The sequence below is a fragment of the Gymnogyps californianus genome, chromosome Z (genome assembly GCF_018139145.2).
Source record: "Gymnogyps californianus isolate 813 chromosome Z, ASM1813914v2, whole genome shotgun sequence".
NCBI classification, from domain to species: domain Eukaryota; kingdom Metazoa; phylum Chordata; class Aves; order Accipitriformes; family Cathartidae; genus Gymnogyps; species Gymnogyps californianus.
The window spans coordinates 72,080,807-72,104,830 of record NC_059500.1 but is presented as its reverse complement, the minus strand read 5'-3'; the positions used below and the strand labels follow the sequence as shown (position 1 = coordinate 72,104,830).

Below are 24,024 nucleotides of genomic sequence, written 5' to 3'. Positions count from 1 at the left end.
TTGTATCTTGAAAAGGATGGAGCTCCTGTGCTGTTTAAATTGCAGCTGTAAAAAGCCCTGCTCCGAGTCCCTGCGGCAATGCTCTGTGCTGTAGCATTTAGTTTGTGGGTCGAGACAGTGACTCCCCGTCTCAGTGGGACCACTTTCACCTCAAATATTTAATGCCTTTTTCCCCCAGCCTTGAAGTGCTGGTCTGGCCCAGCAGCTGCACAGCATTTGTAGATATTCACAGTACCCCTCTGAGGCACAATTCAGCAAAGCCCTGGGGCCCTGCAGAGGGGCAGTGCAATGTCTGCTAATGCCGACAGCAGGATCAAGCCTTTGCCTCTTCCGGACACTTGCTGACCAGGCGTTTGCCACCCAGCCCTGCCTGTGTCACCCACCTTGTACAGCTCTGCACGACCTGTTCCTCTGGACTGTATTGGCTCTGGCTCAGGGTGTGCAGGAAAGAGCAATCTCGCAAGGGCCGTGCTGCCCAGACGGCAAGAGGAGCCCTGGGAGCCCAGAGAGGTGCCGCTTCAAAAGCTGCAAAAGGAAAAATCAATCAATCAAGTCGTTCTCTGATCTACCTTGGCTTATGGTATTTCAGGCCCATTATTGATTCAGTGCTCAAAATATCACCAGTGTCTTTAAGAGGTTATTATCTATAAAAGGTCTTCAGTTCTTCAGAAGACAACAGTCTTCATAAACTATCATGGATAACAAAGTCTGGAAAAAACAGACAAAAAAATCTAACCCACTGTTTACTTCTGCCCCACAGTTCATCAGCAGGGCTTTCAGACCTGGTACATCCACCAAGCAGGCAGTTTTCATCACACATCATGATCAAGCATAATTCTAGAGGCAAATGAATGTGTGCTGAGGCTTTGCAGCCCGGTTTGGGGTTATTACTGTAGATAACCCTGTGCAGTGTTTAGGCACCAACTTTGGTGGCTGGAAGATCTCTCTGAGCCACTCACAAAGGCTTGATCCCTCTCCCCAGTAACTTATCAGCAACTCTTTTTCTCCTTTGTGTTCTATTCCATAAAAGCAACTTCAGAAGTTGGGTGAGCAATGAAGATGTTGCTACACAGCTCTGGAGCGTGCAGGAGGATCTATATTACCCACTTGAAAAGGCAAAAGCATCAAAAGCTTGATTGCTAGCGCTTTAATTTTTCCCTCCCTCCCTCAAACAGTTTTCAGTCTTCATGGTGGAGGTGGAGAGATTTTTCTCTCCACTGCTCTTTATTGTTGTTGGATTTCTGTAGCATCATAAAAAAGGCATTTATACTTGACAAGAACCATTGCTGCTCAAGAAATGGGAAGAGCTGATGGAGGGGAGGCGCTGGGCGGGAAGGGCATCACCACAACCCTCGGCAAGGATTACCTGCTATAATAGCAGCACACGAGAATTTCATAAAACCAAATCTCATTAAAGAACTGCAGCTGATGAATAGTTTTCATCCTCAGATACAACTCAGTGCAAGACAGGCTGGTTTTCTTTTCTCCATCTCAACTGCAAACAACATTTGGCTGTCAGTTACCCTTTTGTAAATGCGGAATGAGAAGATTGAGGACTGAATTTTCTCAAGAAAGACAAGACATTATTTGTTTCAGTTACCTACACTCTGTAAAGGGCTGAGCTTGGTGAATATGCTTCTAGTCTGTACTTGCTTTTGACAGCCTTTTTGCTTTGGGTTGCAACTGTGGGCACTGTCAGCAGGATATTTTTGTGAGCACATCTTTAACTGCCCCAGGTAAAGACTGCTGGGCTACCATCAGCCAAGCAAGTCAGTGTTTTGAATTCACCTACCTGAATACCTACCTGCTGTCTTATCTCAGCTTTAGTAGGGCTTTTACTACTGTCTTCTGTAACATCCTTATTGACAAATTGATGAAGTATGGACTAGATAAGTGGGTGTGAGGTAGACTGGAAGGTGGCTGAACTGTCAGGCTAAAAGGGTTGTGATTAGCAGCACAAAGTCCAGCTGGAGGGCAGTGACTAGTGGTGTACCCGAAGGTTGATACTGGGGCCAGTACTGTTTAACATCTTCATTAATGATCTGAATGATGGGACAGAGTGCACCTCAGCAGGTTTGCACTGGCAGGAGTGGCTGATACACCAGAGGGTTGTGCCACCATTCAGACAGTCCTCAGCGGGCTGGAGAAATGGGCTGACGGGAACCCCAGGCAGCTCAACAAAGGGAAATGCAAAGTCCTGCAGCTGGGGGCGGATAACCCCCAGCACCAGTACAGGCTGGGGGCTGACCGACTGGGAAGCAGCTTTGCAGAGAAGCACCTGGGGATCCTGGTGGACAAGTGGAACATGAGCCAGCAATGTGCCCTTGCAGCAAAGGCCAACAGCATCCTAGGCTCCATTAGGCAGAGCACTGCTAGCAGATCAAGGGAGGTGATCCTTCCCCTCTGCTTAGCCTGGTGAGACACATCCGGAGTGCTGCGTCCAGTGCTGGGCTCCCCAGTAGAAGAGACACGAACATACTGGAGAGAGTCCCTTGAAGGGCCACAAAGATGATGAAGGAATTCTATTAGGGAGAAATCACGCTTCAGATGTGATGGAAATAGAATCAGCAGCAGGTGGCTAGAAGAGTCGAGCTGGAGACTGAAAAGGATATTGTAAAAGGATACACACAGAGACGTTTGTCAGAAAAAAACCCTGCACTGTTGCCAGAACAGTTTTCAAATTGGGAACTTACAGTCACGCAAATCTCATCCAAGGGATACTGAGCTGAACACCTGAAGCTTCCTTCAAAATTATCCAAAGCTTTGCAAAGCTTTTTTGTGAACATGGACTGAATTTCAAGAAAAATTACGTTATAGAGCAATTACAGTTTTGTTTCTCATTTAAAAAATGGGGAAAGGGCAAGCTTTGGCTGATGAAAATCTTATGAATTGCTGTTCAGTTTTATTCAGCTGCCTCTTCAAAGTTGCATGACTTGGTATTTGAGGTAGAAATCATGTTCAACACATCATTTTAGGACTCTCTTCAGATCTCAGAGATAGCAATTTCATATGAATCATGATTTGAAGTTGCATATGTTAATAAATAACAACATCCAGTGCCATATAACATATAGCATATAAAGGCTATTTAACAGTGAACAACAATAATGAATGATAGCACAGCTCATCAGTTACCATGCAGTATTCCTCCAATCTTTATGGGGGGCAAATGCAGGCAGAGAAAGGAAATTAGACAGGACATCGGACTTAACAGCATCATTTCAGAAATGTGTTAAGTGTTATTTCTCAGTAGTTGCTAGGACCGCACACAGGGTCAAACAAATAGACACAGGTCAAGGTTTTGATTGCTTGTCAGCTTTCCACCAAGAACTAGAACTTTGCCAAGACTTTACTTTGAAAGGAAGATGTTAGCTATGGCTATATTTTTTTTTTCCCCATGGAAAAAAAAAAATCACTTTGCCTAATAAGATGTCATTTCTTCTAAAACATGTCATTTTCTAAAATGAATTCTGAGCTTCCCACTGTTGAACAAAATCTCTTCAGTGAAGTCTCTTTTTATCCATTAAAAATCTCCTGACCAGCTCCAGTTCTGAACTGTCTAGAGATTCAGACTCCAGCTGTTATAAGCTAGATACCATTGACATTTGAAATAATATCTGATATTATTTCATATAGAAGGTGGCATTTTACATCATAAAATGGCTAAACAGAGAGTGAGCTCAGATCATCGAAGACAAGCGTTCCCAAAATTGTCAGTTCAGAGGCAAATTATTCCTTGTTCACAAGCTTATACAGTGGTGGCACAAGGGGAAAGTGGCAAGTCCTTTACTAAGACAATGAAATTCCTTCTCTTATGAAAATTGCACACATTTTTACTTCATTTTATCAGTCATTAATAACTACCACTGCTTTGGAATTGTCCGTGAATGTTTTGCCTGACCACAAGCCTATGGCTGCGCTTTTGGGATCCATTCGGAGGGATCACAGCTCAGCACTACACAGGCAAGCAGGTCCAAAGAGCACCTGGATTTGTAACAAGGTAAATTTCACCTGCCTCCTCTCACAAATCTCCCCTCCTTCTTTCTCCCCCAAACTAGCAGTAGCTGGATCTGCTTATAAACAATATACTTTCCCTGCTAACCTGTTACTGAGCTAGACTAGTATCCCTAGATCAAAAGCAGCTCTGTTCCTGGCCTCAGCTATAGAGATCTTGATGATTATTTGCTCAATTAAGGCACTGATAAGGACAGCCAGTTCCCTTGCCAGCCTTCCTTCCTCAATTTGGTTTTACTCTGTAGGAGCTATGGCCAACTAATGGCCCCTGGGGAAAAGCAGGAAGGCTCTGGATTAATACCTGTGTGCACCAACGTGGCAGCCTGGGGTTGGGAGGCACCTTTTCCAACATGAGCCTGGAGCACAGCATCTCCCATTGCACGCTCCCCTGCTGATCAAATCTTCAGGCATATAGAAGTATTGGCTCAGGAAGACTTTAAAAACCAGAATCTCCCACATCATAACCCCCTCAGATGTGCTAAAAGGTTGCTCAGCCTGGGCTCTGCAAGGAGACAGTGCTCCTGCCTGGATCCAGACAAGCTGCAAGCACGCACAACTCCCCGGTGGTCCCTGTTGCTGCTGCCACCCATCAGAAGCAGTAGGTTTTTTGCTGCTGCATCTCAGCGCAGAGTCTACAGAAACAAGGTGTGTAACATCTGGGGACACATCAGTACCATCCTCACTCTATAAAGTTCAGGTGCTTTCATAGCGAGGCTTCATCCAGCTGTAAACACTGGGCCTGCAAGTTCCTGGCAGACAGCTTCAGGGGATGCCCTAGGAACATCTGTAAGTTGAAGCTTTACAGTCAGCGTATCAGCCATTAGCATGAAGAGAAGCCAGATGAAGTTTTTCCTTTGCTGTAATGAATTCCTGGAGTCTCACTGTTCCCATGCGCTGGTCTGCAGCTGGTTGGAACAGCAGCTGCTTAAGTTTTCAAAATTCCTATGATTTCAAATGCATAATTAGAAGTGTCAAAAGGCAACAGAGAAGCATGTCATGCAACAGATCTCCTCTACAGTCTCTTACTTTGCTTTCTTCCCATTTTGGACGTTTAAGATGGCAACCAGCCAGCTGACCCAAAGATGTCTCAATGGTTATGCTAAGAGAAAGCTGAGATGAAAGACATTTCAAAGCTGTTGTTGAGCATGTTTTGAGTGTGCCTTGAGGTTAAAACTTCAGTAAGACAAAGTCTAGGGTTGTGGCTTTTACTAGGTTGGTTTGACAAGAACCAACGTAGTAAAAGTCACAACCCTAACATAGCTTCCCTCCAACAGACAATGAGCTTGGTTGGCCTGGACAAAAGTTATCTGTGAAAAATTTCAGTTTGCCCCACGCAATATTTTGATTGTAGTTTATACAATTTATACAATACTACGTTAAACACCAGCACATTCAGAATTCATCATAAAAATAATATACAAGGGAAACATCAACCAAACACTTTCATTCCTGTAGAGAGATATTCCTGCCATTAAATATCTTTATTTAATGATCTGGAAGAAAACAGAAAATCAGTGCTGAGAGTATTTGCAGATGACACAAAAATTGGCGAGACCGTAAATGAGGGAGATTGGTTAGATAGGGTGAACTGGGTCAGTTGCTAAAGTCAGTGGAATTTAAAGATCTGCTTTCATAAAGGAAGACAAACTAAAAGCAAAGATGAGAGGTCATATATAAGACGGGGAATGTATGCTGAAGTTCATGACATTGGAAAATAGCAGCATGGTAATGGCAAACTACTGAGTTTATGTTTATAACCTAATGCTAGAGCTGTAATAAGTAAAATTTGACCCTGAAAAAGTAACAGAATACCAATGCTGTGTACAGTGACAAGACCAGATTTGCAATACTGTAGCAAGTTTTTGCTACAAGTTTTGCAGCAAGTTTTTTTAACTTTGCACTTCAAAGTTAAATTTTTAAGGGTTCAAAAACAGAACAGAAAAAATTGAAGTCCATGAAATACCCCTTGGAATAACTGAAGAAACTCAGTGTATTTATTTCATTTAAGGGAAGACAGAGAGGTGATTTGACCAAAGTTTGCAAGCACTTCTCTGTGGAATAGATTCCTAATGGAGGCTGCACCTATGCCTGGGACTGAAAGAAAGCGCAGTCCTGAGGTTGGAAGCAGAAGGTATAAAAATTGCAGCTAGCAAAAGGCAAAAAGCTTGAAAATGTGTAGTAACGAAACTTGAGGTTAATTAGGAGTTTCAGTCATCCTAGCAGCCCAACTTATGAGCAAACAAGAAGATGTCTTGATTTCACTGGAACACAACCGCCGCATAGCTCAAATTAAGAACATACTTTTCCTTTGATCGGAACAAGTCCTCTTACTAGCAACCTTAATTCACTAACCTAGGGCTAAATATTTACAGTCATTCACCAAATGTAAAGGAAGCCAATAAATAAAGATGATGAAAGAGGAGAAAGAAACTCGTTGCCCACGTAGCTCTCATCTAGAGTGGATTTTGTGCGCCATATACGGCATATTTTCATCTCAGCACACAACTCCCATCCGAGAGGGAGAGGTGGCACGGGCTATTGCAGAGGATACGCAATGTTCTTTCCTCAGAGACTCATTTTATTGTTTCCTCTATAAAAGGTCTTCAGGCTCAAGCACATGACAGCCCTGTGTGAGCAGAAACAATGGGAGTCAATCAGACATACCCTATAAATCTGTTTGGGGACTTCTGGTAATTGGTTACTGGGCCAATTCAGCATCAACTTGCCTTGGCCGTGGGCTAGTAAAACACACCTGGTGAAACCAACAACTTTCAGCTTTGTGCTCAGCAGATTTCCTGTATAAAACCAACACAATGTGTCTCGCCACCAGAAAATAACTAGCTTTTCTGAGTAACTGTTTCTTCCTCAGCTGACTGATTATTTACTAAAAAAAAAAGATCATCTAGGGTCAAGATGAAACTGAGGTGTTTCCCTGTGCGCTGGAGAGGGGACTGCTCCTTCCTTTCAGCTGACAGCCCTAAATTATACGGTTTGTGCTGCCATAATTGTCACTATATAGTGGAAAACTCTGTCAGGAGGAAAGACTGGAAAGGGACCACTCCAGCATCCTGCACAAACCTGCACTTATGGCACTCACACCAAGTTGCACCTCGGTACCTGATCCAAATGCGAACTCCAAGCAAGTGGCAGCTGATGGACGAACCACCCAATAGAGGTTCTGTCCTGTGAACAGCACCCACCTACATTGCCCAACAGAAACATTTCATTTCAGAAATATCAAAATTATCAGTTTTGACATCATTCATGATTTCTCATGGAACCTGACTTTATGTGCCAAAGGTTTCAAACACTCTAATACTCCACTTTTCAGCAACTAAACTTTCTAGCATAGTTTGTCCCTGTTGCTGCTTAACAAAAACTTCACATTTACACAGACAAATTCATTCTGCACCTAGGGCAAGGGTGACTGGCTGTAGTGGATGGAAAATTTCAACTCCAGTCTTGATTACCTTTCTGCAGTTTCAGACCCAATAAGGGTCATGGCCATGGCAGTCACAGCAGCAGGATAAAAGCTCCCTGGACAAAGCTTCCTTTGTAGTAGTGGACGCTTTTTGCCTCTTCACATGCTTGTAACAACAGCAGTCAATGAACCCAGAGACATGGGTTGCTCAAAGGATTTGTTGAGCTCGGCAGAGAATGTTTTTGTGTTCCCCATCTCACCACTCTTTTGGATACCATGAGTCCAACAAAGGGTGAAAGACACATTTCCCATTCGGAGGGTGAATGCAGGTCAAGCAGACTGAAGCTGAGCCTGAGTGGGCGTTGAAGAGGCAAAGGAGCAGCAGATCAAAAGCCCCAGCATCCTTGCACAGGTTTTACGCCAGCATTACCTGCTCCCAGCAGGGTCCCCATATAAATGAGGGTACCCTTGTCAATCAGACCATGTGTTCTTTGTGGGAGGGGAGCAGGAGCCAGCAGGAAGCTTCAGCCAAAATCAAGTTAGCTGAACGTGTAACTACAATAATGGCCAAGATCAATTTCTGCTCCCATTAACTCCAGCAGAGTCTTGCTGCTGCAACATCCCCTCTGCCTCCTTGCCTAAACACACACTTGGAAGGCAGGCATGAATAGAAATGAAGTGACCTGGGAGCAACAGGGAACTGTCAGCTTCCAGGTCACATGCAGGGAGGACTTGCTAACAAGGGGGATATCTGCTGTAAGCAAACTCCTGCTTCATGCTGGAGCCTGAGGATGCTCATGGCCTCCCCTCAGCTCAGATGCAGTAATTTTAATTTTACATGGCTGTGAAGCCAAGACCAGCTGGGCTCAACATCTCACTAGATGGGCAGGAGGAGTAAAGTCAGTTACGTTTCATCTAGGTCCATGGCTGCTGGGTGCAGGGTCTGGTGCAGCCTGCTTTTAGCTGGGGGCAGAATCTCACTGATCTTTCAGTGCGTTAGTCATTCCAGTGACTTGCTTTGACTACCAGGGCCAGGGCTGTGTCCCGTGAAGGCTAGGACTAGAGACAGGGACACATAGAAAAGAATTTGCAGTTTTCCTCTGGAGAAAAATGGCATTCAATTAGTTTTCAGATAGTAGGCGTTGCAACAAAGGACAGTAATTTTATAAGCCAGCACTGTTTGTTATGAGTCTGATTCAGGCTCCCATATATTATAACATGACACTATATTTTTACTTCCAGAGCCAGACAACCAAATAATATACTTCCAAGCAAACACAGTGGATAAGAAGTAATTTAGTCTCAAGCTTCATTAGGTCAGCTATTGTATGAAACAGATAACAAATGCAGGAGAACAGACAGAAAACATAGTCTCTCCGTGCCTGCCATCTGCGTAAATAAGCATGTGGGGAGCTTGAAAATAGACTCCACTCCCGTTCACAGAGCGTCCTCATGGGTTTGTAATAAAGCATTCCCTCTCTGCTAGTTCATTAATCAGCTTCACTCACACTGGAGCTTTTCTTATGGCTGCTTCCCATTAATGCCACATTTGCCATCACTCCAGCATGCCAGTGTTCCCAGTGGGAATTTTCCGAACATCAGCACTACAGTAAACAGCAGTGCCCTCTGCCCAGGCAGTCTGGCAAGCAGGACCATAGATGTGGCATTATGAGAGGGCAGCACTGGGTGCCTGTTCACATCCCAAGGATTACTGCGGCAGTAAAGCCACGTGCTGCCTTGAAATCGTCGGATGTACAGTGACCCTCACCTGCCTGGGACTCCCCCTCTCATTTGCAAGAAACTGGCTTGACCCCACATGCAGCCTTTTCTTGCTTCTAGCCTCCCCCAGCCTCTACACACGAAGCACGTTCTCTTTTTGCTAGCAGACAGTATTTACTCAAATCTAAGAAAATCCTTAAGGGTTTAAAATCCAAAGTTCACCCCTTCTTTCATGTATTGAGACTTCAGGCTAAACAAGAGGGAATTCAGGGTTTCTGTTCTGCCTTTACAGCATAGTAAGAGCTGACTCATAAACCGTGTCCTTTGCTCAGTGCCTTGGGCACTATATTGGCCTATTAATTAGGAAGCTGGGCTCAACCCCTTCCCTTTCAAATCTGGAGGGAAGTCACACTGCAGCTTCTCACAGACCAGGCTTTGGGGCAAGCCTCTTTGACTGATTAGTCTTCATGAGCCCCAAAAGTACTGCTCTCCACAGTCAATATAAGGAGAAGAGATACATCATGTCTTAGCCCCCAGCCAAAGCCACTGAATCACTGAATCCAGCGGAGAACAGACAGCTGCTGAGGACCACCTTCTCACCTGCTTGTAACATGACAGAGATAGAGGTAACTCCAGAGGTCTAGCAAGACTGCCTCCCCAAAACACCCAGTCCCTCCAAGTAACTATTTTCCTCTGTGCCAAATATTCAACTTTGATTTAGTAAAAGCTACACCTAATGACTCATAATGGTAACAGTGAATTAGCAGAAGCCCTCAAGAACCTTGATAAATTTTCTTTTTGATTTGATTGTGCCTTCAAGTAGGCATCCGATGGCAGCCCAGATATTTAACAACTTCCTGGTTTTCACATATTCACCACAGATTCCTCCAAAACCCAGGCACCTCCGCTTACAGAAGATGGTTGGCCACTCTGACGGTACTGTAGTTATTGTTCATCCTCCTGGCCCTTATGCTGCCACCACCATGTCTGTAGGAGAGACTTGTACTCCTTGGCTAACATATCCCAGGTTTTGTTCCTGTGGGTGTGCTGGAGATATCTGCATTTGTTCATTAGGAGAAAGGAGGCGGTTGGGATCAATCAGTCACAGAAATAAGCAATATCCTTGTGTGAGCTCCCCATATTCTACCACCTGCAGGCATAAGAGCTGGGGAGGCTGCAGTGCTGGGCAACAGCAATGAACCATGATTCTTATCAATCACCATTCTGTAGCAGAATGAGTCCCTGTAAACAGAGTCAGATCAGTCAGTCCAATGAAGAGAGAGGTGTCTGGTACCAAGTCCTGTTCTCCATGGGAACATAATAATACACTGAAAACAAGGACATCTAGGACATTCACTTCAAGAGGGCTGAAATTTCTCCCTCTTAAGTCTCCAATGTACTGTGTTTCTGTATGCACAAAATTAATCTATCAGTGCTGCTGGATTAAGTGCCTCCATCTGGAACACCACACCTCAAATCCCTACTTCTCTCTCGCCTCATCCCATCATCATGCAAGGGTGCTCCTGCTGGCAGAGAAGCCTGCACATCTAGAAATCTCCGGCTGAAAACGTCTAGTTCTGATTGTGCTTTGATACCACAAAATAGCTATTTTCACATTTAGGTACTAATGAGACTCACACCTATATACACCTCACTGCCTAGCCCGCTAGGATTGCAGAGCATGAGGTCAGACCCCATGTGAAACCCAACTGAAAAAATAAGTTATTCCAGGTTGATGTTGAGGACGGTCATCTGGCTTTTGGCTTACCCAGAGCTGGTTCACAGCAGGGCTGCTGTCACTAGGTGCCACAAACCATACTCACCCTTGCAGCCAGCAGCCTTAGAAAGGCTTAGAGAAGGAAGACGCCCAACATCGCTGTCCGTGAGTTGCAAGACGGTACTTGACAGTTTGAGGCACACGCAATGCAGAGTTTGCTGTCACTATGTGTTACATTTAGGGTCTTCCTGAGCAGTGTCTTGGATCTCAAATTGCCCTAAAACAACTTGTAGAATGGACAGATGGAAGTTGCATATATAACAATTAGCAGACAATCAGTTAGTGATACTTATGAAATGTAGTAGATAACTTCTCCCTGTAGCTATCCCTGGATGCCTACATCTACATTATATACACTTAATTCTGTTTAAGCATGGGTAGTATCAAGCACTTCTCATGTATTTCCATAAAACTGGTACAGCCACTGACTAACACTTTTCTACAGAAGTCGTGGGGGAAAATGGACAACCGATTGCTCAAATCCACCCACACTCCAGGGACCCTATTTCTACTAAAAGCATGGAGGGAATCACTAGAGCCACAAACACAATGTTTCCCCTGCATGCTGATTTCATTTTGAGCTGATGCTAGGCAGCCAAAAGGCAGTTCTTTTGGTGGGTGCTGCATGCTTGGCCAGGCCAAAGAAGTGCAGGGAGCCTTGCCACACAGTGCACCAGACAGGAGAAACTGCTCGTCAGGCTGTGTTGTGCAGCAGGTCATCCAGTGAATACCTAATGAGCCTTTGCAAAGTGGAGGGAGATTCAACTCATTTCTCAATTCAATTCATTCCTCTTCCTTAGAGCACCTGTGCAGGATGCTGCCCCTGTGGGCTGGAGATCCACTTGTGAAGTAAGGAGGAGCAACTTCCTGCAACATCCATAGGGTATTATGAGGCTCAACCCATGGATGGATGCATGGGTGGAGTTTGGTAACAGTGCAAACTGATGGTGCTCTCTACCCAAGCATATATGCCTAACTGCGATGCCTGTGCTCCTGGGCTGCATGTCAAGGAACAGCGTTAGTGTGATTAAATTTCTGGACTACAGCATCAGCAGTACTTGCAAAACTTGAGTATTGAAAAGATTCTGGGGGGGTGGTGGGGGTGGTGGGGAGTGGACATGATCATATTGTATACAACTCTTCAGGAAAACAAATACATACCACAATAGACACAACAGACATGCACGCATCTGCTGCCAAGGAGCTAAGGCATGTCTGCTTGGACTAGAAGTGCTAAGATGTCATCTATTTCATAGGAAATAACTAGGCCTGTTAATGTATATTTTTACTTAGCAACATGCTTTATTCTGCTTCTTTTTCCCTCACCCTTTTTAATGATCTCTTTTATGTTGAAATATCAAGCATCAAAATACCTCAATGATGAGGATTCCCCTGGAATAGAAAAGTTACTTTCTAAGCTTTTTTTTCCTTGGAATTCCATCTTATGACTCTTCTTGCACTGGAAACATAAAATACCAGAGACATCAGACATAAGGAATGCCATTTATTGAAGCTTGAAACAAATATGTCATCATAGTTTGCTTTTTAAACCTTGAAATGTTAGAACAAGCAGTGAATGTGCCAAATACACACTTTTTCCTGAGCAACCTGTTGAAGCTGACGTGTCTCAGGCTAACATGATAATATAGTATTACACCTCTGCACTTAATACTCTATTCAGTTTTGAGAATAGTGACCATCTGGGTTAGGATCATAAATCCACCTTTACTTAAAAATAGTTAAGTCATAAGAAAGGAATCTTGCTAAATAGATGGGAAAGATGACTGCACATATTATTAGCATAGAGGAGATATTAGGCTGATGAGTGCGATGTAAGAACCTATGTAAAACACAGCAGTGGCACTGCTCTATTAAAACAGTTCATGTTGTTGTCACAGTCTTTTCCCTAAAGTTTTAAGCTGAGCAACAGTGATGACTGTGCTTCCCTGGGTAGAAAGATTATTGTGATTAATGTCCATAATATAATTTATTCACTTTTATCCATTTCAAATGAAATTACAGCTCCCTGAAGAAAACAATGAAGCCAGAAATGGCTTTATTCCACACTAGCCATAAGGAGCACTGGAAGGGACAACCCTCCCAGGCACCTTTCCTCCCACCTGCACTATATCCACTCAGTCAGCTCCTTTCTCATCAGCCCACATACTTGATGGCCCACTTCTGCTGACCTCTGTGGATAAAATGTTGCAGGTACCTCTGAGCACAGAAGAGTCTGACTCTGAAGTGAATCTAACTTACTCCTGCCCAAATCCTAGAAGATGCTTCTGGGAACATCAGAAGCATCTGCACTGTCCACCAGCCTAGGTTGTTTGACCATCAGAGAACTGCCTTGGACACAGCAGTACAGGCCCTGCTCTACACAATGCAGCCGGAGGCCAAGCCCTGCCCAAATGCTTCCTGCATCAGATGGGACACCTCCACTCCTTTACATGATTCAGTATTTCTGTGTCCAGTGGAATAAGAACTGCCCAGATTTCTATTGCTCAAAGGGACAGTAGCCATTCAGGACCTCAGAAGGACATAAGCACACTGTGAAACTTAAAAAGCATTATGTCTGGCATTGGCCAGCAACACCATAGACGTGTTATTTTAAGAGTATGTGCATGTATGCTACGTACACACATGCATGCACATGCACCATTGTAAGTCATCCCCCTCATCTGTTATACTAGCACCATATTTTTAACAGTGGATTTTAAGTTTTACTAGCACCTATAACCAGGGTTATATTGCCATCACAGAGGTTAATAAATCTAACCTTACCATGCTGCATATCCTGAACTCCCAGAGACTTCCACTGAAGAAATGAGCCCTTAGCCAAAGGTCACAAACCTATGAAAAAGGACAATTAGACTTGTGGCCATCATTAGGTTAGCATATTATAGCCAGGCCCAAATATTTCTAATAACTTTCATAAAGATCTGTCTAGAAATAGGGCTATTACTAGTCATAGCTCTGTAACCACAGTGACACTTGGATTCATGGCTATGTGTCTCACTCTACACTGCACAGAATGTGACGTTTCCCTGTATTACAATCTCAAATTGTCAGGTAGCTAGGGAGTAAATCTGAGATTTTCAAAAGAGCATGAAGAACCAAGGTGTCCAAATCCTACTGAATTTCAAAGGAATCTAAATGTTAGACTCTGTCCAGCTCTTTTGAAAAGGCCCAGCTTTGCTTCAAAGGGCCCAGTCTAGTCTCTCTAAAGTTTGTTGTGCCATTTTCTTCAATAGCAAAACAGATACGCTATTTGGCTAGTGCTCTCCTAATGCCTGAGGCCCAGAACTACGGAGATACTCTGGGTCTCAGGCTCCTGTCCCAGGTGCCCTCACCCTCACTATGATCAAGGATTTACACTGGAGAAAAGTTTGCTGTGAGTGAGGTGACAGAGCACTCTTGTGGATGTGGGCTTACGCTCTACTAGGAGCTACCAGATTAAATGATAGCTCTATCACTGAATATTGGTGTGAATTACAATCTGTCTATTAAGGTGGTAGATGCAAACAGCTTTGCTTTCATGGTACCAAGAAACGTTGGTTAAAACGTATTTGGGAACTTAACATCCCATATTTGGTGGGGTTTTCAGGTTACAGCAAGACATTTGTAGCAGAAGAAAACTGGCCAGGACAGGCTATTACTGAGGTATCCTTTAGAGGTTCTGTCAAGTACTAAATGAACATTTTTGCTTTTGAAAAACCCAATGTTTCAATTCGGCCTGCATATCATAATCAGTTATTATAAAACTCTGCTTTGAAATTTATGAAGTGAGTGAACAATTTAGAGAAACACTGCCACTTCACCTTGATTCCTAAAAACAGAAAAGTGAGTGAGCATAGAGGGATCTGGCCCAGAGCACAGGTCTATGTCTGCTGCCCTGTTGGCCACCTTCACTCAGCACTCTTGAGAAAGCGGTGCTGTTGTTTCAAGTGGTTTTGGAAAAGGGATGGAAGAAAGAACAATTAAAATATTCATTTAAAAAAATAAAAAAAATTTTGCAAGCTTCTTTCTAGCCTCTATGCATGCCTAAGAAGTACTAGCTGCTGGTACATTGCAAATTATGTTACAAATTTTGGACTATTACAGAGAAAAATTTGAAGCAGTTAATTAGGACTGACAACCCTAAGGGATGTGTTTTCCCAGTTTTGATCACAGATTTCCATTTGTGTTGGATGGTTCAGAAAAAAAAGAAGGAACATAAAACCTGTAAACAAAAGCCCTATTCAAAGCAACGAGATAAAAAACAGCTAGTGCTGAGCAGCTTGGTTGTTGTTTTCTTGGTTTTGAGGTGATTTTCTTCTAGATGTAGTGTAATTTTGTTGTTTGAGGCCTCGCTGATCCCAATATCTTGCTTTGTTACGAATTCGGGGCTGACTACACGTGAAGCAGCACTGAGTCTGTATTGATGGCAGCAAGCACTTGCCAATGCCTTTCAGCCTCTGGCAGAAGTGAACCGACAGTTGGTCTTTGCTGCAGGGTAGCCCTATGATGGAGAAGATGAGAAGAATTAGCTATATTTTGCTGACAAATTATCTGTATTTCTAGAATTTTAAGCTGCGTTATGCCATACAGTCATGCCTGTTAAGGCTCTTATTTATGATGGCTTTCTCTTCCTTTGTATTATGGGTCAGCTTGATCCCCCTGAAATTTTAGGACTTTTAAGTGAAGAGGTCCTATTAAACTTCACACAACCTTCTATCTTGGAAAATACAGCACTCTTAATACTGTTCTCAGCTGCGAGAAGAGATGGCTAGGCGCAGAGTCAAGGTTCGCAAAAGCAGGAATATGGTGGATTAGCTGAATGCAAGGCTGTTGTTCAGCAAATCCGTCAACACTAGAACTAGGGAAACTCAATGAAACTAGTATAAAGGTAATTTAAAACAGATAAAAGCATTTCTTTTCACAGCAGGCTGTGAACCTCTGGAACTTGCTGCCACAGGAGAGGGTGGAAGCAGACAACATCACAGGGTCAAAAAGGGATGCAAGATATTAATGGAAAAAGTTCCAAAAATTTAAACTAAAAGGCACTAAAAGGGGTGCCTTTAATAGCCCTAATATATCAGTTGGGAATGCTGGAGGAATACCATGGAAATGAATCACAGGAAAGGACTAAACTCCTGTATTCTCTCTAAGTAATATCTTCTAATGCCATTGCTGGAGACACAACATTGGGCTGCATGAACCACTGGTCTACCCAGTAGGGCATTTCTTATGTTTCACTGGCCTCTTGGGCTTTTATTCACAGAAATAACTATTACTAATCTGTATAGGTAGTATTTATCTGAGTCTGTCTTTCTGAACATGAGAGGGATGGGAGATAAGCAGACCAATTCAACCCTAGGGCAAAACATGTACTAAAGATCTTTGAACAGCAGGAGTGATGCATCACTCTCAAGTGTATGCCAGATCTGCACTGCCCTCAGGAGTCAACCTCTTGTCTCATTGCCCGATTGGACCCTTACTGCTGACTTCTAAGAGGGAAGAATCCTCCTCCAAAAGGCCTTTGAAGGCTCTTCCAGGTCTCTGAGCTGTTGCTGTTCTTACCTGAGGGGACCTGCTGGATACTGCAGTACACAGACTGTAGATAAAGATACCCTTCTGTAAGCTTCCTCCCTCCCCTGCCATTTCTTTTCTAGGCTATTAACCATCTACACAACTGGGCTCCTGGGCCCTTGAAGGAGAGAGGTACAGGACACCCTGAGCAACAAGAGGACTTCTCTCCACCTCTTCATTTTGGAGACAGTCTCACCCTGTGAGACACTGAACTCATAGTGCCAAGACTGTATCTGGGTTCACTGCCAGTCAGATTTTTCTTACAGTGTCTGTCTCATTTTGCTTGCTTCCACTCCCAGACCAGAATTTGCAGTTCCCATAGGGGTATCTGTCTTAAGTAATGGCATCTGTTTGAACTCACAGCATGTCTCTCCACAGCCCTCAAAGCAGCCTGTGAGTTACCTAAAACAGGTCAATACAAGCAGACCTATTCATTTAGTTGTGGCATCATAAATTAGGGATGCATGCTCAGAGAACTGCATTCCCCATCATGGCAACACAAGGCCAGCATGGCTGGAGAACAGGACAACGTGATTCTGCCAACAGTGCAGCTGAGCAGCAGCAAGTTAGGCTGACCTATAGTTACTGAGCCTGTAGTATTCACAATAAGCTGATAAATTGGGTCAGCTCCCAGTTTTTGCAGAATCTGAGCACAAATGGAGAGCTTTTTGGAAACTGTCTGATGGAGGTGTATTATCATACCTGTACTTTTTCTGCACTCTTGCAGATTGCATTTCTGATACTCTATGGGCTTGGGTTTATCCACACACATACTGTCATCTTCAGTTTCATTAGTTTCTATATTCATGCACTTCACAGTTCTTTGCTGAATGCCCCCTCCACAAGAAACGGTGCACTGAAAGAGAGTAATTTTAACATATATAAAAGTCTTTACATGGAAATTGTGTAATATGCCAATATTTGAGCTGTAATGTGATGGGAAACTAAAAATGCCATATGATCCAGAACCAATGACACTAAAGTACTTTGCATACTGTATTCTCCATCCAGACACCTCCATGGTGCATTGTGGCCAGATATGGCAGGATACAGTGGAGGGGTAAATAGTATAAATACAGCATCTTGGAATGTGTAACCAGGGTGAGAGGACTGTTTTCTACAGAGGAGGATGAAGATAATCTGAAATGCCAGTCCTACAAAGTAAGAGAGTAGTAATCCAAATTAGTACTGCACACTGACATTTTTAGTTTCCTGTGTTTTCTCACCATCTAAATTAAACATGAATAATCAATTGCAATGTTAGATTTAGAAATGACCGAGCTGAAGATTTAAAAAAAGCTCAGTGAGATGTTTTTTCTTTGGTGACATTTACACTGTGGTTATCCTTTCTTTGTGACGAGAAAAAACTGCCAGCTGCTTGTGCTGGCTGCACACAGATGGCCATAAAAAAAGAACATTTTCAATATATGTTCCTGTTCTGTTCTGAAAATGTACTTAATTCTTCCGACATCCCAGAGCATCTGAGAATTCCAGTTAACGTTAAAATTCTTTTTCTCTTCAGATAAATAGTGGCCAGCAAGATCAATACTTCAACAGATAGAGAATGCCAGCTAATGAAGCGCAAGAGATGAAGACAGGACTGGTACGTCTTTAATTTTTCTGCAAATTATCCTCTCTCTAATGTATATGTCTGTGCATAAGACACAATATTACTGGTGTGAAGCACATTAAAAGATCTTAGGTACTCTTGTGGCAACTTTAGATTAATGTTTAAAATAGATTTTTTATAAAGTAAAATAAATGGGATTAATAAATCAGTAAAATAGTTGCTATACATTTTGGTATTCAGTTGCTTATTTTATGCATGTCCCAACATTTTCACTTCCATATTTAAGTGTTAGAGTTACACTAACTCTACGTTACATTATACTTATATCCCATCTAATGGCTTTGTGTCAAAAACAACTCATTAAATTTTCTGTATTAAATGACTCTCCGCTGTTTCCTTATTTGTGGCTCCTGGCTTTTGGTGTTCTTTCAATGTTCTTTTCTGCTGTGAAGAGCATTTGTAATGTATGAATAGGTTTATTAAGGAAACTGGAGGGAAAGGTTTATTAGATATACCAATTTCTTAATATCTAAACATGTATTGCAGATACTGGAAGGTTCCCCAAAGATACACCTCATATTTGTCAATTAGATTTCCAGGTGCCAAAGTAGAAGGCTATTGGTCAAAATTCAGAATTTCTGTTTGTGTGGGCAAGTCCAATATTCCACAAGGTTGCTTTAAAGGTCACACCACCCCCCCCCCCAACAGTCTCGAACAGTGGAAAATTTCAAATAAGTAATGGAAGAATGGTATCTCCTTTTTTATTAGAAAAGGAAAAAAAACCCCAGCTCTCCAACAACATCTAATGCAGCAACAAAAAGTAAAAGCTACAACGTCTACCACCTGAAGGAACTGAGACAGGCTGGCTCTGAAATGTTTAGTAATATTTTCAAAAGATCTCCCATTGTAGCTCCAGCTGTGCACAAGAAACTGTACTTGCCACAGGCACTGAGGTTCACAGACAAGTGGATAATATGACCACATATAGCCAACCCATGACAACAAGTAAAACAAAAAAGAACTGAATCCTACCGAGCCCCATGCCTGGTTAATCCACTGGGTACAAGGCTGCCTGTTACATGATGCAATGGCATTAGGTCTTTTTGTCCAGTCACAGTAGCCTTCTTCTGGGCAGTAGATACGTCGCTTTTGCTGGCCACCACCACATGTTCTCGAACACTAGCAAGAGAGGTGCACAAACCCATGAGAAGAGAGGTGGGGATGGATGAGAACCCAGAAACAGACCATAAAGACAGTACGAAATGTTATTCATTTAGAAATGTGGAGCCACAGGTAACAAGAAGCATGTCACTGACCCATGTGATTTAGAAAGATGTACAGGCTAGCCTGCATATCAAGTCTTACAGTCCAGATATGAAGAAAAGCTCTCCACTGAGACGTTTATTTCATCATATGCTTGGAAATAGACAGGGAAGAAGCCATTATTGGTCCAGAATACTTGCGGGAAAGCTGTTCCTGATACATATTAATGCAAGGAATGTAGGACAGCATGGAAGTGGCAACATAGAACCGGCAACACAGAACTGCTCATGCAGCACCACCAGCAACTGTAACTTCTCTAACAAGAATGAGATTGGAAGTCACGTGTCTGCAGGATTAATCTGTAATATTTACTGAAGACAGTCCAAGTTCATGAGATGCAGCATCTCATTTTTATGAGGTGGTTGGGGACATTAAAATTCACCCAATCCATACAATAAATTAACTATTTGGTAATAAAAGTGTCACACAAAGACAGTGACCCAGTTTATTTTTTAAACATTCTTTAGTTCACATTCTAGTATTACTTACCAACTGATTTTTTACTATTATTCACTAGGTCTGCAGTAGAGCCTGCTTGAAATACACAAAAGATTTCTTACTCTGACATGAAATAAGGCACCAGATATACTTTGAATAATGCATTGTTCCTGTCCTACAAGGAATTGCATCCCTATGGACAGAGGACCAGAGCTGACATCTGATAAATGAACCTTTTCAATCCAATTCTATCCAGTATCCTTAGCATGAGGACAACTGCCAGGGGTGGACAAGTGTTTTTATAAAATATTTTTAGTGGCAAACAGGTGCAATCATTTGGCTACTCTTAGTTTTTTCAACCCTTGCTGACTGCTCTGACAGGAAACCCACATCCTGGTCACCTTATTGCAGGTGTGATTTGTCAGTGGCCTGTAAGGAAGCAATGGGATCACCTCCCTTGAAATCCAAAAGTATCAGGTCCACAGTGCTGCAAACATTGTGGCACTTTCTCCAAAGCTGCTTTTAGTGGGAGTAAACACTAAAATGTAATCAGACCACATGCTTTAGCTGACATAAGTATGTGCCTGGCTCCCTATGAGTTTGTTGGTACAGATTTAGATTATAAAGTGACCCAAAAGTCAGGTTTATCTTATGTCTGACCTCAGTCTCTGGCTCCATAAAATTCCAGCCCAAAAGTGTAAAGGAAAATTCTAAATTAATCATAATGAGAAAGCAACATTAAAATGGCAGCAAAAGGGATCAGTCTGAATGAATCACATTTACTGATCCAGTCGGATAGCTAAAACAAATCTTCCAGTCCATCTGCTTCTCTCTTTTAAGGCATGGTAATATACAGCTCTAGCTGTGTATCACATGCAATCCTAAGACTGATTCTGGGAAGTCTTACGAACATCTATGATAACTTTTGCTGTAACCATACACAAGGACTGCAGAGCCTCTGAGTGGTACTAGCTGTGTGTCTTCCTTTGAGCGAAAGTTTACCTAACAGCCTGGGATCTAACAGTCACTGTTAATTGACAGCTAATTGCTCATTCCCAAAGCTTCTTTTAAAGAACAATACCTCATTCCAGGGCTCCACTTGCCACTGCAAGCAAGGCTCCATGTTACAACTAGTGCTGAGTTGTGGTTTATATCCGAGTAATTGGCAATGAAAAGGCCTGAGAAGTCGCTTTTCACGAACATCAATGCAGTGAACATCTCGGGTCTTGAAACCGCCGTTGCAGTTAGCAGAGCACTGTACACAAAACAGAAAGGGGCACATCTCCAAATGATGCTCCGCTGAGGGGCTGTTCCTTCCCCAGTCACAGAGGAGGAGGACAGCCTGAGCTTTGCGCATCCTGACTCACAGAGGGAATTTCCAGTTTACCATAACAACAATCTGTTGTTAGGCTTAAACACTGTGGTTTTCATCAAAGCAAATCAGAACACGCCATATAAAGACTTCCTTTTCTCCACTGGAATATCCATTAATATTATGGATGTATATTTAATTAGGAAATCTTGCCAGCTATTTAAAAAAATGTCGTAGTGAAAGAGTCATAATGCAATAAATACAAAAAATGAATCCTGTAAACAGGAAAATTGTCGGTTCTTTAGTTGTTTCGGAGGGAGGGAGGGAGGGAGGAAAGAGGCACAGTTGCCCGAGTTGATTTCTTGTTCAGCCATGGAAAAGGTAGGTGTCTATGGCAGCAGATTGCTCGGGCTGGCAAAACCACTCCTTGTCTTAGCCCATAGACTTGAGTTGCTGCTGATACCACTGGGAGATAGTGGACTCATCCCACAGCAGCAGTTCCCACCCTCACCTTCCTTGCTCCTCCATGGCACCAGGAGGATCCATACCCCAAGAGCAGCCTGGGCATGAGAGAATGGGAGAGAAGAGAGAGACAGTCTGAGCCTCACTCACAGCCTGTGAAATCGCTTCTCAGCTTGGAGCACTACTGGCGAGCCAAGCGAGCCCTTCCAGTCTCCTGTTTCTCCCCAGAGTTTGCTCCCAGGCCTCACGCAGCAGCACCAGGTTCTGTCCCCAAATACCAAAGCCCAGGACCTCTCCTGCTGCTGAGGAAGAACAGAATTTGCTACCCCAAGGATAAAGACAAATACACATTTAATTATTTTGTCTTCATCCAGAATTAAAGCCAATTCTGCCTACACCACTGAATAACATCAGATCAGCTTTCGTCTTTACTGCCATGATGCAATATAACAACTGATGCTGTTCTCGCAATATAACAACTGATGCTGTTCTCCTTTGCATAAATAAGCATTCTTCAGTTGAACAAGGAACCCAAATATAGTACTTCCCCTGGGAGCTGAAGGATGGATGCAAGGGGAGTGCATACTCTTGTTCACAGAAGTTTCTGTCCCTCTGGATAGTAACAATGGATGGAAGCGACTGTGCAAGAAACTGAGTACACAGAGCCCCAAAATACGTGCAAATGATATTTGGTATTAAACTCAGACTGTAAGATCTAGTCTGAAGCACCTTTCTTTTAGTGGAGGGGAATAATTAGACGAGAGTAAAGGAACAGAGAAAGCTCTACCACACTAGCAGGGGAATATAGCCATCTTGCTGTCATAAGGTGCCTTAAAAAAAAAGTCTGAAGTAACAAGAAAAACAATTGCCAGTTGCAAAAGCAAACAAAAAATAGCCATTTTTATATATGAAACTGTAATTAGATTTGTATAGTTCAATTGCTGGAAAATAAGGGTGGCTAACACAACAGAAATGTGCTAGGAAAAGCCTTTTTTCTCAAACTGGCCTCACAATTGGCCTGACATTTTAAAACATTTGTTTCCTGTAATATTTCATCATTAAACCTGATTTCTAGCTACTTTCTGTGACATAACTATCATCCACTTGTTGCAAGATCAGTAACATTTATGAAGAAAAAGTGGAGGTGAAACATGCCCTACTGCAACTGGGACTGCAGAATGTCTATGTATCATTTAAAATTAATTTCGAAGGCTTAAATGTGGTTATGTAATGCCTTGGCCTTTCCTGGACTTTCTAAACAGGCATATATTTCACGTACAAATCAATTCTATGTCAAAGAGTTCAATAATATAACACAGGTTTTGTAACTGTAACCTTTTATTTGTATGTATCTGCCCTCTAGTCCAATGGCAACAACATTGTCTGCAAAAACGACAAGTATTGAGAAAGTTTGAGAGATCTATCTTTTTCTTTATTAAATCAGCATTATTTCAAATAGAATTTTGTAGTTTTTCTCTTTTGAGTCTTGAAAAACAACCCACTGTTTGAAGCCCCAATTTTAGACAGCGTGAAGACAAAATGTAACAAGCTTCAAGAAGTCACTGAAATCCTTCCAGGTGTTCATCACACATCTTACAATACCAAAAAAGAACTCAAACAGAATTCCTTGGGTTCCACTTACCACCTTGGACACTATTCTGTCTCTTGACCAGGCCTGTGTACATAACTAGGACCAAATAAGACCCTAGCCATAGCAGGCATTCTCCCCACTACATTCTTCTTTAGCTTTTGTAATGTAAAAGTTAGAGGTTACATGAATGGGTAACAGACCATGTCACATAAGAGATAATACACGGTGGCAAGGGTGAATAGGAACATGCCAACTCCCTCTCCCAAATTCCCACTTGCTTTGTAGAATTAGGATATGCCTTTGGAGGCAGAGATCAAAAAGATGCCACATGCAAATACGTACAGCTTTGCCCTAGGATCTCCACAGAACATGGATGGTGAGCCCTGCTTTAGCTCTAGATGCAAGAGTTAATGAGCACGACCCCCACACAGGAAGAACAGAATTCACAGCAGATGCGTTTCCACAGATAACTTAGTCAGGAAATTAGTAAATTAGTGCTGAATGGTCAACCGGGAATCATGTATGCATTCACTGAGTAAATAATTATTTTAAAAATGAAGTATTTAGAACTCCCTACTCTTTGAAATTAGCAAGCTTACTGTTCACACACGGCTCTGAACGAAGTTACCTTGCTCCAATTTCCTGTTTTCCAGCTAGCGCATGGGCGGAGATAACATTTTCTTGCAGGATCAGGCTTTTTTGTGTGCTGACAGTGAGATGTGTTCCTGCTGCTGCACTCCACGTGTCTCCAGAAAGTCCCCATTCCACAGGTGGTAGAGCACTGCACAAAGGTGAGAGGAAAGCCCAGGGGAAAACTCAACATTAG

General features: G+C 42.7%; 1 protein-coding gene across 1 annotated transcript in view; it reads right to left on the bottom strand.

The window, feature by feature from the left end:
- Nucleotides 1–14,730: 14,730 nt before the first annotated feature.
- Nucleotides 14,731–24,024, bottom strand: part of ADAMTS12 (ADAM metallopeptidase with thrombospondin type 1 motif 12) — a 170,428-nt gene continuing 161,134 nt past the window's right edge. The window contains exons 20-24 of the mRNA XM_050913345.1: nucleotides 23,827–23,979; nucleotides 20,915–21,088; nucleotides 19,105–19,251; nucleotides 17,205–17,358; nucleotides 14,731–15,432 (exon numbers count right to left, since the gene is read on the bottom strand). Of these exons, the coding sequence (XP_050769302.1) occupies nucleotides 15,197–15,432; nucleotides 17,205–17,358; nucleotides 19,105–19,251; nucleotides 20,915–21,088; nucleotides 23,827–23,979 (864 nt within the window). The 3' untranslated portion in view covers nucleotides 14,731–15,196. The remainder of the gene's footprint in view (nucleotides 15,433–17,204; nucleotides 17,359–19,104; nucleotides 19,252–20,914; nucleotides 21,089–23,826; nucleotides 23,980–24,024) is intronic.